The sequence below is a fragment of the Helianthus annuus genome, chromosome 3 (genome assembly GCF_002127325.2).
Source record: "Helianthus annuus cultivar XRQ/B chromosome 3, HanXRQr2.0-SUNRISE, whole genome shotgun sequence".
NCBI classification, from domain to species: domain Eukaryota; kingdom Viridiplantae; phylum Streptophyta; class Magnoliopsida; order Asterales; family Asteraceae; genus Helianthus; species Helianthus annuus.
Window position 1 is genome coordinate 133,002,219 of NC_035435.2, and position 16,515 is coordinate 133,018,733.

At 38.4% G+C, this 16,515-nt stretch overlaps 1 protein-coding gene across 1 annotated transcript; it reads left to right on the forward strand.

Moving 5' to 3' along the window:
• The first annotated feature begins 4,623 nt into the window (after positions 1-4,623).
• LOC110929671 (histone H2A.6) lies at positions 4,624-5,377 on the forward strand. The gene is made up of 2 exons (XM_022172842.2): positions 4,624-4,891; positions 5,005-5,377. Exons 1-2 carry the CDS (start codon positions 4,703-4,705, stop codon positions 5,212-5,214), a joined length of 399 nt encoding a protein of 132 aa, XP_022028534.1. The 5' UTR covers positions 4,624-4,702; the 3' UTR covers positions 5,215-5,377.
• Positions 5,378-16,515: the final 11,138 nt, after the last annotated feature.

Sequence of the window (16,515 nt, forward strand, 5' to 3'; positions counted from 1 at the left end):
TTAACAAACACTTTTATTGTTGTCAAAACGGATCACGAATCTTCTGATTCTGAGGGTGTGTCTCCATGAAACGATGATTTCCATTTTTCTTCCTTTAGGAGTTTTTTTTTTTTTTTTTTTTGAAATTTGGCGTTTTGGTTAAAGATGACGTTTTTAGTATGATCAATTGTTGGTGCACTACGTCTGTCGACTACGTCTTATATCGAGTCTAGTGATGTATAGGTTAGATATGGCACGAAATCCTAGAAACATGTGTGAGAATAGGTTTCGCTTATGTGTCATAGTATTAGTTTCGCTCATGTGTCAAGTTAATAGTTCCGCTTATATGTCAGAGATATAGTTCCGCTTATACGTACATGTCCGTATAAGCGAAACCTAGTGAACTATAAATAGGAGGTCATTCAAGCGAAACCTAAGGGTGTGTGTTGTATGTGTTTTCTTCCAGTGAGCCACGAAGTGCTGCCGAAGTGCTGTCAGAGTCTATATACGTTATCAAGATCAATACAACAGCAATTTAAAGTGAATCCGACTGAAATCGCACCAAATCATTAGTTTCCGCCTCTTGATTTGGATAGGAATTCTTCTGATCGACTCAAACAGGGCCGAATACGATCCTACATCAATGGAAGTGATTATGAAAGCGGTGGTAACGTCGTTTATATAATGATGTTTTTGGCACATAGTTTAGGAGGAATTTTTTCGTAATAAATGTTAATAATTAACTTTTAGTTACTGTTTGTTCCATCTATTTGTTAATTTGCAACGCGTTTTATCATTAAGGTTTGGCGTTTTGTATTAATGGCGTTTTGTATTAATGGCGTTTTAGTCGTTTAATCCAGAAGTGACTGAAGGTTAAGGCGAGAATTTTGAATGGCGTTTTGCTCATTAGTTTGACGTTTTGAATTAGAGCAGTAAAAAGACTCTTTTACCCTTAATAAAATACGTCCAAGTAATAAAGTTGATGTTATTTACGAAAATGCCACCGCGCCATTCTACTCCGTAGATTATTTTGATCCAACGGTGAGAACAACGGATGAACGGCGTTCTCACCGTTTTCACACTTTTAGGCGTTTTCCCTAAATCATGCCCCTATATATATATATATACACACTAATGAGCTCGGCGGTGGGGATTAGGGTAGGATCGTTGTGAGGTTTGATACCATATAGGAATAAATTGCTTGCCCTTCTTTCATTAAACAACATAATATATATAGTACAAGAGAGGATCTCCTAATGAGATGGAGATATATGCACATTAATATTTACAATCATATCCTAAAATATATAAATGGTCTATTACACCCCCGCAGTCGAAGCGAAGGGTGGCCGAATGCTGAGACTAGATCTGAAATCATCAAACAAGACACGCGACAGTCCTTTAGTGAAGATGTCAGCAATCTGGTGACGAGACGAGACATGCAAAACGCGAATGTGACCTTTCTGAACTTGCTCACGAACAAAATGAATATCTAGTTCAATATGCTTCGTACGTTGATGCTGAACCGGATTACTAGACAAGTAGACGGCACTGACATTGTCACAATAAACCAAAGTGGCACGAGAAATAGGATGACATAACTCTAGAAGAAGATTCCGAAGCCAGCAGACTTCAGCAACAACGTTCGCCACTCCGCGATATTCAGCTTCAGCACTAGAACGTGAGATCGTCGACTGCCGCTTCGAGGACCAAGAAATCAAATTTTCGCCAAGGTAAACACAATAGCCGGAGGTGGAGCGTCGAGTGTCAGGACAACCCGCCCAGTCAGCGTCAGTGTAAGCTCGCAAAGAAGACGTATCTGTCGCATCTAAGTGAAGTCCCAAGTCAATGGTGCCCTGTATATATCGAAGAATCCGTTTTAAAGCATTCCAGTGAGCAGTTGTGGGAGAGTGCATATGCATGCAAATTTGCTGCACCGCATACGAGATGTCTGGACGGGTGAAAGTGAGATACTGAAGCGCACCCGCGAGGCAACGATATGTGGTAGGATCATCATGAAGAATACCGGAATGGGCACTGAGCTTGGACTGTGTATCCACTGGCATGGCAACGGGCTTACAGGAGTCCATACCGGCTCGATGAATGATATCCTTAGCATAAGCAGACTGGGAAAGAAACATATGATTGTCGGTCCGTGTCACCTGAATACCCAAAAAAATAAGATAACGCCCCCAAATCCTTCATAGAAAACTCGCCTGCCAGACATGCCATAATCCGATCACGAAGAACAGCCGAAGACGTGGTAAGTATAATATCGTCGTCGTAAATGAGCAAATAGGCAGTGTCACGCTCATGACGATAAACAAACAAAGAATTATCTTACTTGCTCTGCTTAAAACCCTGTAAGACCACGAAATCTGTGAAACTCTGGTACCATGCACGAGGAGCTTGCTTGAGACCGTATAATGATTTCTTTAGAAGACAAACATGGTCCGGATAGTCGGAACTACGAAACCCCATCGGCTGATACATGTAGACGGTCTCGTGCAAAGTACCATGAAGGAAAGCATTCGTAACATCTAACTGATTAACAATCCATGATTGTGCCAAAGCCAATGATAAAACCAACCGAATAGTAGCCGGTTTGACAACCGGACTAAATGTCTCCCCGCAGTCAACACCCGGTTGTTGACGACGACCGTCACAAACCAAACGAGCTTTATATCGCGCCAAACTCCCATCCAAATTAAATTTGTGTTTAAACAACCACATACTACGTATAATATTCATATTCGGTTTCCGAGGAACCAACTCCCAAGTCTTGTTTTTAAGAAGTGCACTAAACTCGTCAGTCATGGCATCATGCCATTCGGGAATGGTCAAGGCAACCTGAGGATTTCGTGGTATGGGTGCAATGGTGGTGGTTGATAGGTTAAATAGCTGTTTGGGTTTTACGATACCGCTCATGGGCCGGGTGATTTTTGGAATCCATGAGGGAGAGGTCGAGAGGCAGAAGGTGAACGAAGGACAGAAGGTGGAGAGGCAGAAGGTTAGGGGAAGAAGCCGGCAGCCGGCGGTGGGGATTAGGGTAGGATCGTTGTGAGGTTTGATACCATATAGGAATAAATTGCTTGCCCTTCTTTCATTAAACAACATAATATATATAGTACAAGAGAGGATCTCCTAATGAGATGGAGATATATGCACATTAATATTTACAATCATATCCTAAAATATATAAATGGTCTATTAGATACTTTTTTAATAATTTACGTTTATAACTTTTTTCTAAAAAACTTAAGTATGTAGTTGTGTTTGATTTTTCCTTCGACATTTTGTTATAAGTATTGTTAAAAACGAAGTATTCAATAAAGTATTTATTAAAATGGTACGATGAGAAACTAAACCGTTTTAATGGTTTGGCTTTCTAAACAACATGCTTTATTTTCAAATAACATTTGTTTTATATTATTATTTACTCGGTTTCGCCGCAACACGCGACTTCAAAGAAAACTAATTTAACTTATCCTTAATTGCCATCGAAATACGAGTATATTAGTATCAGGTATCTTTTTTTTCTCGTAAGGTGTGGATTCCTCGTGAATGTCGGGAGGTCTAACATACGTTGTCTTAACTGGTTCGCGCTAGAGAGCCCCCTCGCACAATAGATCCCAATTTAAAACCCCTTCAATGAGAAACCTCTATCACCCAGACTCGAACTTGAGACCTGTAGGGAAAACTCACCCGGGCCCACCATAAGTGGAACATAAATAACCGTGGCCACTCCTAGAGCACTAGTAATGGTTAGTATCAAGTATCCGAACCGCCCATTTGCAAGTCTAGAACGGTGATCAAAACTTCAAAATTACAAAAACCGTATTGAGGGGTCTACCTTGCATCATCTTCACTTGGGTTTTGAGTGGAATAATTGGGCGTCTATGAAGGTGAATTTTCTGTTTTGGAGGCTTATCCAAGATAGACTTCCCACAGCCACGGATTTAGCTATAAGAAATGTACCGATCCCAAATCTTCGGTGTAGGATGTGTGATGCGGGAGAGGAGTCTGCCTTGCATCTTTTTTACTGCTTGCAGTCTTGCGGTTCAGGTTTAGGATTTCATCTCGAATTGGTGTAGGATATACCCGATATATGCTTTGGAACTCAAGGAGTTCGCAACTCTTTACAACCGAAACAGAGGCTCCAAGAAGTGGAGGAAGGCGGTGTCCTTAGTGATACAAACTGCGATTTGGGTTATTTGGAGGTATCGAAACGAGCGGATTTTCAAATACAAGCAAACCAATTACATAAGGATGAAGAAAGAAATAAAGTTTCTTGGCTATTTGTGGCTAAAAAGTCCGGCGAAAGTCGTTGTTCTTACATTGTGGTGTAACTTTGATTTAGTTTGCATGGGGTTTAATGCTTTTTAAAAAAACATCTTTTTTTTGAAAGGTTCGGAAAAAAAAAACAACCGGTTAATCACTTTCATTTGGATAAAAATTCTTTTGGTTGGCCTTAGAAAAGAAAGGGTAAAACCGTCAAATCACGGAATCAATGCCAATAAAATGCACATACCGTTCCAACTGTTAGATCAAATCAAATCAACGCTCAGAAACCAGATCCGTGTGCTTCAATATCATTGGCCAATACATTAACAAACAACCCACCCACTATATATAAACACAACCAGAGAACATTTCAAATAACATAACAAAATAACTCCAAACTTTCCGACGACACTTTTCCGACGAAAAACCACCGTAAACAATGGCAGGAAGAGGCAAAACCCTAGGATCTGCCGTCGCAAAGAAGGCCACATCTCGTAGCAGCAAAGCCGGTCTCCAATTCCCCGTCGGCCGTATCGCTCGTTTCCTGAAAGCCGGTAAATACGCCGAGCGTGTCGGCGCTGGAGCTCCGGTCTATCTCGCCGCTGTTCTCGAATACCTCGCCGCTGAGGTAATTAACTGATTATCAATGTTATTATGTACAGTTTAATTTTAATTGAATTTGAAATTCCAGGGTTAGGGTTTCGTTTTTGTTAAAATTGATTTGAAATTGATGGTGAATAGGTGCTGGAATTGGCGGGAAACGCGGCAAGGGATAACAAGAAGACTCGAATTGTGCCGAGGCATATTCAATTGGCGGTGAGGAATGATGAGGAATTGAGTAAGTTGCTTGGTGACGTCACCATCGCGAATGGTGGCGTCATGCCGAATATTCATAACCTTTTGCTTCCGAAGAAGTCTGGTTCGTCGAAGCCCTCTGGTGATGATGAATAGGTGATGCTGGTTGAAGATTGGTGATTGATCTGCTATTCGTTGGTTAGGGTTTTGGTTATTGTTTTTGTTTGTAGGAGTTGTTAGTGACATTTGGTTGATGAGTTAGTGTGTATATGTTTCGGTTTAAGGTTCTTGATAATGAAAACTTTTATCTTTTTGATTATAGTTTTATCGTTTAATCTGATTAGTTGATTTGCAAAATGTTTGAAAGATTGAAATTTGGCCCTGAAAAGATGAAATTTGAAGCAAATCTGGTGCCTTGTTTAATCGAAATGCTTAAGGTTTTTCTTTTAGAGAAGTAATTAAGGTGTTAACCACTGGAATCTGAACGATTGATTAAACTTGAAATTAGTTTTGTAAGGTTAAACTTTGGATATCAATTGTATTTTGGTTGGCAGATTAATATGTTGATTAAGCTCAATTATCTAAATATGTTTATTACACGAAAGCGATTATAGAGTTTCACGGGTTGGAGTCGATTTCCCATGGATGTAGCTCGTCCTTTATTGCTTTAATCCCCAAGGTCAATGACCCCATGGGATTTAAAGACTTTAGGTCGATCAATCTTGTTGGGTCTTACAGTAAGGTTCTCTCTAAAGTGTTGGCGTCTAGGCTGAAAAACGTCTAGGCTGAAAAAAGTGCTTGGAAACATCATATTGGAGACTCAATCAGTAAGGTTGTCTCTAAAGTGAATGTGTTCGTGTGGAAAGCAGAAATGGACTAGATTCCTACTTTTAAGGCGCTTACGGCTAGGTGTATAGAGGTGGGGTCAGAAGTTTGTAGGCTTTGCGAGGAGGGGGAGATGACTACACACTTGTTCACCTCATGTCGGTTCACGGAGAGGATATGGAGTGGGGTTAGTAGGTGGTGCAAAGTGAGTCCCATTTTTGTTTTTACTGTGCACGACCTTTTGGAGCTTCATAAGCATGTAAGCTTGGATCAGCAAAAGAGAAAGGTGTTCCATGGTATTGTCCTTATTGCTTGTTGGTGCATATGGAAGACGAGAAACGAGAGTCTTCAACAATACCACGGATCCCGTTTCGAAAACTATGAGGATATCAAGTCGCTAGGTTACTTATGGTTGAAAAATAGATCCTCTCTCAAGGAGATGTCTTGGAGGGATTGGTGAAATTTCAATTTGTAACCTTTTCGTTTGTTGTTTTCTCTAGCATCTTGCTAGCGTTTTTTAATGAAGTTTGCCGTTCAAAAAAAAATCTGAATATGTTGATTGTTGTCGGTGTTGGTGGGTGGTAATAAAAAGTTGGTTAATAAGCCGACCAACTTCTATATCATCCATTTTCTGTTTGTTAGAAGGTGAAGTTATAAGAGGGCGTTTGGCTTGTTTTTCTCATGTTGCCACTCCTGCTTCATGTTCTGCCATGAGAAATGAGAGAATTGGTGAGGTAGTTTGTCAATGTATCCAACATGATGGGAGATTCCACATCATTGTATATTTACATCGTCGTATTCGTTATTGATTGTTGTTCTACAATATTGTGTTTGACGGATTCCACACGTTAAACCTCATTAATCGAATGAATCGTTTCGGTCACATTGATGCGTAGGTTTTTAGAAGAGGGGGAAGGAAGTAATTTTTCTCGCTTATTAATGATTGCATCATATATTTCTATGTATACTTGCTTAAGAAGAAGGATTAAGTAATAGACAAGTTTGTCTTGTACAAAAATTTGGTTGAGAATCAAGTCAACAAGAAAATTAGATTTGTGAGAATCCAAAGATGAATGTTTCATCATTTGTGGACATATGTGCAAAAATGGGATCACACATGAATGCATCGCTCCTTATTCTTCACAACAAAATGGCATTGTGGAATGAAAGTATCGTACATTGAAAGAGATGATGAGTGCCATGTTGATCAGTTTCGAGTTAAGCTGTCATATGAGGGGGAGTCGTATGGCCGACTAACTATTTGTTAAATGAGATACCTCACAAGAATTGGGACAAGACCCCTTGTTATTAGTTCTGGATGAGAAAAAAGTCATCATAGAAGTACATGTATCGGGGGACCGGCCCAAGGTTCAAAAGCTAGGATCAAGACAGTTGATTGCATATTCATTGATAAGTTCACAACAATAATGCATATAATTTTCTTGTACATGAGTCTAAGAATCCACACGTACACCAAAACATTACCGTGGAATCAATGAATTCTTCATTCTTTGAAAATGTGTATCCTTGTTTAGGTTAAAGACGTAAGCTCATCAACAACGATTAATGATATTGTTCATAGTGAGAGACATAAACGATTCAAGCTTGAAGAGGATGAACTTAGTCGCATGTCGATCATGTATTTATTCATGTCACATAAAATTTTACACTAACTTTGATTAAAAAAATATCAAAATGAACTTTTTAAAAATCCAAAAGTACTCGTATTTAATTACGTGTGGACATAATATATGTTCAAATTATCATCTTTTTGTTATTTGTCATATGCTTACACAAATATGATAGTTCTAATACATCTTGGCTATGATTTAAAAGTAATATATTTGAGTGATCTTGATGTACATTATGTCATCTTAACGAAAATACAACAGGTGGACCTACTTATCCAAGATGTTTCACCCCGAAGCAATTTTGACATGTTATTCTAAAGAAGTCCATCTTAAACGATTCCATTTCAACCCGTTACACAACCCATCCAACCCGTCACCCGTTTGAAAGTTAACTTTACAAGATTCGAAGAATGTGGTCCGAGATTTATCAAGTATTTGGATTTCGGACTCAAAAAATAATATAAGTTGATTGCATTTCGTACTTTGGTGGTTAGATGACTAACTTCTAAACGTCTATAAAAAATGGAACAATTCTAATGTTTGGTTCTGATGCATTTTATGTAATGTATACCAATTTCGATCAAAGAACCCATAGCGATTAAGAACGTGATCTTAACTTTTAAAAGTTCAAAACCATGTTTGATTGTGATAGTTATTTTACATGTTTAATCATAACAAAAAAAAATTACTTGGGTGATATTCTATACATCATCACATTTTAATAACATAACTTTAATATTATAGCTGCTTTCAAGCATGGGAGGCTTTGATGGTGTGCGGGGAGGACCTCCGCACAAGGCCCGCGATTTCGAGGGGCATGCGATTTAAAAAAAAAAATCCAATACGTATATGTTATTTTTTTTTTATGGTCTAGAATTTAGTCCACTTGGAATTAGGTTTATTGAACCCAATACTAATTTGATTTTTTTTTTAAATAATAACAAAACATAACGGAAGGGCACATTTTTTCAAGCTCGAACAGGGTATGTAAATTCTCAGAGACGTCTCTGCTTTCAAGCAATGTGAATTGATCTAAAGATCTTATTAAGAACATGTGTAGTGAGAGTGGAAGATAATGCTTCTACCCTTGGGCGTTTTGCGCCACGTGGCGGTCCAGTCAGCAATGGGGCATTATGGGACGTTTTTCTAAAATGGGTGTAGTGGTATAATGCCCAACAATGCCTCATCCAATGATTACCCAATTATTATTTTCTTGTTTTTTTTAATTTAAAACTAATGATATTTGATTTGGAATGATCTCATTGGCCAAACAATTTGAAGAAAGACGTTGATAAAAGCACGCTTTGGAGGATTTTTTTTTAAAAAAAACGCCCAGAGACGGTTTTCCGGCGTTGGGGGGCGTTTTTTCTCAAAAAAAAACTCCACTACGGGTGTTCTAAAGATTCACAATATTTTGTACATTGAAAGTATAACCAATCATAATGCAAGATTCCAAGAGTTCGGTCCAAGATTCACGAGTAGATTTATTTAGAGGGTGTATGAATTAATCTCAGTTCTCAAAATCATCAAACATGTTTATTCCATTTTTATTCATATATCCTAACGCTCAATTTGTAAAGAATACAAGTCCATTCCTATGAAACTACACACTTACACATTACCATCACCACCGTTACTTTTCTTGATCTCCAAAGACCATCGTCCACATTACGAATTCCGCTTTTTCTCCAGGATCAACTCGACCATAATCATGATCCTTGAATTTGTTCTTCAAGTGTTCAACTTTCGCTTTCCATCCACCTGCATTCCCGAAACCCAAACGAATCCAACTCGAGCAAAATCTTTGCATGTGGCTTGAATCATCAAACGGGTAAACTCCATTCTTCTTGTGATATTCGATAAGATCCTTCAACACCACAATATCTAGCAGTTTAACTTCTATATCATCTTCTTCTTTTCTCGGTTCACTAGTGGCCGTATCATCGATTTTGTCTTTGTTAGGAGGTGAACTTGTAAGAGGGTTCGGAGGATTTGGTTCGGGTGAGTGTGTTGGAGATGACTGGTGATCAACTGGTTCCGCCATGAAAGATGAGAGAATTAGTGAGGGAAATTGTTGATGAATCAAAATGATGGGGGTTATATATAACAGGTGTGGATCACATATTGTTATAACAGGTTTACAATCTTGTTAGAATTCAGTTAGCCGTTTGAAACTACCGCTAAACAACTGGATCACCTTCTGACTTCAAAATAATCATTGCTTAAGTTGAATAAATGATTATGACTTTATTTACTATCTTGATATATTACAAGTAGAGTAAACTGTTAAAATCTACCTAATTACTTTTGCTACTTTAGTCCAAAACTTAAACTTTTTAATCTGGGTCTCTGTGATTTTAGTTTTGTTCCCATTTTCATCCAAAATCAAAATCTCGTTAGATTTTCCAGTTAACATCCAGTTTTTTTTTTTTTTTTTTTTTTTGTCTTTTTCCTCTCTTTTAATGAAGGGCAAAATGATCTTTTAACGTTTTATTATAACAAATTAAAAAAATCTGACTATTTTACCCTTCATTAAAAGGGAGGAAAAAGACTAAAAAAAAAAAACTGGATGTTAACTGAAAAATCTGACTAGATTTTGCTTTTAGATGAAAATGCCAACAAAATAAAAACCACAAGGACACAGATTCAAAAGATTTGAGTTTTGGACTAAAGTGACAAAAGTGACCAACCTTAAGGACCATTTTGGCAGTTTACTCTTACAAGTATCATCATCATCATCATCATCACCATCACCATCACCATCACCATCACCATCACCATCATCATCATCATCATACTCAGTAAATCTCATCAATAACATAGCAAAGGTATGGTCTGAGGAGGGTAAGATGTAGACAACCTTACCTCTACCCCGTAGGAATAGAGAGGCTGCTTCTAGTGAGACCCCCAGCTCGATAGTAGTTTTGCATCAAGCCATGGACATAAGGCACATAACACTCAGCAATCGGGATAAAGATCGATTAGTGCATGTACCCTTTTATCTTTCAGCTTTCAACGCCATGACATGATGCATGATTAACCGTCTTCAGCTTTTGATTAACCGTCTTCAGCTTTTAAGTATTATTTTTAAGTATTATTATTAACATGTGCATTCTTTTAACGAATTTTCTATTACTGTGTTTGAAACTAATTAATAATCATAAAGGCCAATTGTATAAAAAGTTAGATCAAACCCTAATGAAATTACATGGTCTTATAAGAGGTTTATATTTTGGATAATTTTAATCGAAACTATTAGAAAATACACATTTAGTCAATTGTTTGTTACTTGTAACGTCTTATTAATCATGTATATAGATGCCTCTATGTTTTAATGGATAAATTCCATCACATGTCTCACATACTACTACTAGGGTATAATATTTGTCTTTTCGACGAGTGCTTAATATGTGTGATCGATCGTAAGATAAACACATTCATCATCTACCGTTTATTTCCTCTTTCAATTCCTTGCTTACTCACAAACCAAATCATGTCTGATGAATCCAAGAATGTTGATCTTGCATTGCCGATCACCAATCTCCTCAAGAATAGCATCAATAACCAAAATCAAACACAAAAACAGAGCCTATCCGACTCCTTGAAAATCAGCCTTAAATTGAACAGCCAAAACTACGTATTGTGGTCTCGGATGAGTCGAGTCGCAATCGGTGGCAAATCAAAACACCTCCTGGGTAACTTAACGGGAGATCCAAAACCCCCAGAACGAACCGACAGCCAATATGAACAATGGGAACAAGACGACTTAGTCGTGTTCTCGTGGTTAATACTGAATATTGAACCCTCCCTCGCCAGTAACCTAACCGAATTCCCGACAGCCAAAACACTGTGGGATGCGTTAGTCGTTACATATAGCAATGGGAAAGACAAGTTACAAACTTTCGATCTTCATGTTAGATTGAACGACATAAAACAGGGTGGTTCTCCTCTAGAAGATTTTTGGATTGTTATGCAGGGAGTTTGGGGAGAAATTGAGAGTAGAGACCCGAACCCTATGACATGTGCCGTTGACATCGCCACATACAACAAACTCCGGTCAGAACAAAAACTTTTTCAATTCTTGAATGCCCTTGATCGACAGTTTGACCCGATAAAGAGAGAGATACTTCGGTGGGACCTACTACCCTCAGCTGAGGGCGCCTACGCCGCTGTTCGAAAAGAAATGGCTCATCAGGGAATTTTAGGAACCACTGATAACACACCTCCGAGTGATGTGGCGGCTGGACTAAACATCAGTAGTTCACACGAACTCGAAAGTCTAGGGTTTCTGTCAAAAGGGCGATCCAATCAGAAAAACACCAATCTTAGTTCATCATCCCGGATTGATAAAACAAAGCTTAAATGTGACCATTTGGCATGCTCGGACATACCAAGAACCAGTGTTTTCAACTTGTCGGCTACCCAGACTGGTGGAACGACGGGCACAAAAAGGGGAAACTAGAAGGGGAAAAGCCACCGCTAACATCGGAAAAACAGAAGAAAGCAACCACATGAGCGGTGGCGGCGAGCAGAAGATCACTGACGATGGCGGCGCCTTTGGAGGTTCTACCTCAGCCGGTTGGGAGGCTGATGAAAATGACGAAGGAGGTATAGGGTTTGGGAATCTTTTCTCAGACCCCTCTTTATTTGATTTTAGCAAATTTAATTATAATATTTCTAAAATTACAAAAACCCCCTTGAAGAACCTATTTATTGTGATACTGGCCAAGATTCTTTAAACAAGAAAAACAATTTTGTTTTTGAAAATAACCTTTTTAAATTGTCTAAAAACCTGACTAATTTTTCTTCTTAAAAAACCCAGAAAATAAGTAAAGGGGGAACCAACAGGACCCGCGGACAAGTCAATATGGCTCAAAATTGTGGAAAACTTGATAACTTGTGGATATTTGATTGTGGTGCTACTGATACTATGACGTTTGATGTATTAGATATAGTATCACAATCTATAATGGGGGAGAGGCCCCTGTGAAAGGAGGGGGGACTATTGAGATATCGCCAACCTTAAAACTCTCAAACTGTCTCTATATTCCTTCCCTATCACATAAATTATTATCTATCAGTCATGTCACAAAAGAATTAAATTGCACAGTCTTGATGCATCCTACGTTTTGCATCCTACAAGATATCAGGACGGGAACGATCATTGAGCATGACACTGAACGTTGGGGATTATACTATGTGGAGGAAGTGACTCAACATGGGAATGTGATGCTTGCACACGGAACTATGAACAGAGAAGATTGGCTTTGGCATAGGAGATTGGTACATCCTTTTATCGGTTATTCATCTTTTATTTCCAAAATTATTTCCTTCAAATAGACCGTTAAATTGTGAGGCTTGTGTTTTGGCTAAAAGTCATAGACATACTTATAAATTTAATAACACCAAAGTTGATTCACCTTTTTTCACTTATCCACTCTGATGTTTGGGGCCCTGTTGAGGTTATTGGAGGACAAAATTTTCGATATTTTGTTCGCTTTATTGATGATTGCACCCGTATGACATGGATTTATTTTTTAAAAAACAAATCAGAAGTGTTTGATAAATTCACTATGTTTTATACCATGATACAAACACAATTTAAAACCAGCATCCAAACTCTTCGATCTGATAATGGGGTGGGGGGATTTGTGAATGATTCTATCAAATGTTTTTTGTCAACATAGAGGGATTATTCACCAAACAACTTGCCCACATACTCCCGAATAAAACGGGACCATTGAAAGAAAAAATCGTATTCTCTTGGAAATAGCTCAGGCACTTCTCATCGAATCTCGGGTCCCGAAATCTTTTTGGCCCGAAGCTCTAGCTACGGCCACCTATCTCATTAACAGACTTCCTACTAAAGCCCTTGATCTTAAAACTCCTCTAAAAGCTTTGTCTGATTTTATCAAACTCCCTCCTACACTCACCTTTGAACCACGGGTATTTGGATGTTCCGCCTTTGTTCATATACCCAAAACAGATCGAGGGAAACTCGGCCCATGTGCTGAAAAATGTGTTTTCTTGGGCTATGGTATCAATAAAAAAGGATACCGCTTCTATAGCCCGAAGAGGCATCATATGTACACCACCATGAACTGCGATTTTCTTGAAACCGAATTTTACTATACCGCCCAACATAGTGGTCAGGTGGAGAAAGACATTGACACCCGGAGTTGGCTAAAATGGGTTCCATCCTCACAAGAAGTTGTTCACAATACCCAAGATGAGTCACTGACTTCTCAAGAACCTGAAAAATCAATAAACAGTGTCACTAACCAAGATCCTCCTATCTTGGTCCCTGAGGTTAGCAACTCTCAAACCTTTGAAGGTCATCCTGAGATGACCCTCAAACTATCTTTTCTAACAATGATGAATTTCATAATGATAACACATCGAATAATATCTCTCATGACCTTCAAAATAATGATATATCTGATAACCATGAGACACATGTAGAACAACATGTACAGGAAGAACCAATACAAGAAGAAACAGTGGAAAATTATTCTCTACCACCCAGAACCAATAGAGGTATTCCCCCAAAACGTTACTCTCCAGAAAAAGAAACAAAGTCATTGAGGTACCCCATGGCGAACATTGCTAAAGGAAATTTTTCCAAAGAAGCACAAGCGTTCACTTCATCCCTATATGATGAGGAAGTTCCTAACTCTATGGAGCAAGCCTTAAAGTCACAAAACTGGAAGAGAGCCATAGAAGAAGAGATGGGAGCTCTTATAAAAAATGAAACATGGGAAAAGAGTGTCCTTCCTCCACGAAAGAAACCCGTGGGATGTCGATGGGTCTTCACAATCAAACACAAACCAGACGGAACCATTGAGAGATATAAAGCCAGACTAATTACAGAAGGATACACACAAACATATGAGATTGACTACTCAGAGACCTTCTCTCCAGTTGCAAAGATTGATACAATTCCTGTCCTTTTTTCCATTGCTGCAAATCAATAATGCCCTCTTCACCAATTTGATGTTAAGAATGTCTTCCTCCATGGGGAATTGAAAGAAGAAGTATACATGGAACCTCCACCTAGGTTTATAGGAAACTTCAAAGATAAAGAAGTTTTTTCGGTTAAAGAAAACTCTCTACGGGCTCAAACAATCCCCTCGGGCTTGGTTTGGAAGATTTACTCTAGCGATGAAGGGATATGGCTTCCGACAAAGCAACTCCGATCATACTTTGTTCCTTAAACGAAGAGGTACGCTTATAACATGTTTAATTATATATGTTGATGATATGATTATTACAGGGAATGACAAAGAGGAGATGGAGAAGTTAAAGGCAAAGCTGTTCACGGAATTCGAAATGAAAGACTTAGGAAGACTAAAATACTTCCTTGAGATTGAAGTACTACGGTCTAAGCAAGGAATCTTTATATGCCAAAAGAAATACATCCTTGACAGCCTAGCTGAAATGGAAATGATTGACTGTAAACCAGCTAACACCCCAATGATAGCCAACCAAAAACTTTATATGGAAGACGAGGCAAAACTGGCTAACAAAGAAAGATACCAACGCCTAGTGATGTCTGTCGTTAGTGACATGCAAAAACCTATTTAAACTATTAGTATAGAATAAGCAGGGTATGGAACCAAGGGAGGACTATGGAAAGTGTCGTAATGAAAAGAATTGATTAACTATTACTGAATGAGAAAATCGGTTTGTTTGATTTTGAGAAATAGCTAAATTAACGAATAAAATTTGTGTTTTAAATCAATGAGAAGAAAGATGGTTCCTCCAGATTTCAGGTTTTGCAATTAACTTCAATTATGTGTTTAATCGTTATCTACATAGACATAGGTGTTAATTTTGATTAATTAATTGTGATAACCAACGACTAAGTACTCCGGTCAATACATAACGGGAGGTTATCGAATGATTATCAATTACAATTTACGAACCCTAACCCCATGTCAAATATATCCCAATTACTAGAACTCTCGGGAACTGAATGCTTAGAAATTAAGGTTTAAATAAACGTAACTGTTTACAATCAAGGAATCAAATCAATGGTGAAAAGCATCGAATGCTTAGATCACCAACTAAAACGATTGTGTCAACACATAATATCAATCAACTTACAAAAACCCTGCATCCGGAGGAATCCACAAAAAGTTTAGCCGCTTATCTCGCACGAAGAATCTTCAAAAGCTTGAATTGATGAAGAAATCATGGTTGATTCGGTGATTGAATGGAGAATCATGATGGAATTGGATGAAAGAAACCTTGAAAATAGAGTGCCTTGATGCCTTGATCGATCGTGAATGATAAGATAATCCTCCCCAACTTTTCTTTACCCTAATATATACCTTTGAGGCCCTAAATTGCGTTTCTTAACATTACCGAGTCGTAGGCTACGAACTGAAACCGTAGAAACTCTGTTGGAACACTTAACCCAAACCATAAGCTACGAAAGAGGATTCGTAAGCTACGGTCGAGACCCCATTGGTCTTTTCTTTACTTTGATATGTAACTCGTAAGCTACAGTTCAGAACTGTAGCCTACGAAACATAATCTCTGTTCCATAATTCCAAATAACATCAGGAATTCGTAAGCCACGAGTTAGAACTCGTAGTCTACGATCGCGTATACAACTCTCCTCCCCTTCTTCCTTTCATCTTTCAACAAATGACATTTAAGCCCCTGTACTTTGTGTTACCTATTCTTCATATAATACTTCCAAATAATTACCAAATAGCCCCTCTACTTATAGTCTTCTCACTTCTTGCGTATAAGAACTTCACATAAGTTCCACAAAGTACCGAATTAACCCCTGAACTTTATACCTCTTTGATTCTTGCACATATAAGATCCACATAACTTTCATACTATACCAAATTGGTCCCCGAACTCCACTTTTTCACACTCCTTTCACTCGTAAACATTTGTATCACCCGAACAAACTTCGACATCCATCCTTGAGCTGCGATATCCCCCTATGCTCACAACTTTCATCTTTAACCCTCTTAAATGCGCC

Excerpts from the sequence above, each read along its gene's own strand:
- LOC110929671 (XM_022172842.2), top strand. The coding sequence starts at position 4,703 with ATGGCAGGAAGAGGCAAAACCCTAGGATCTGCCGTCGCAAAGAAGGCC. Across the intron at positions 4,892-5,004 it reads TCGAATACCTCGCCGCTGAG|GTGCTGGAATTGGCGGGAAA; the intron begins GTAATTAACTGA and ends GATGGTGAATAG.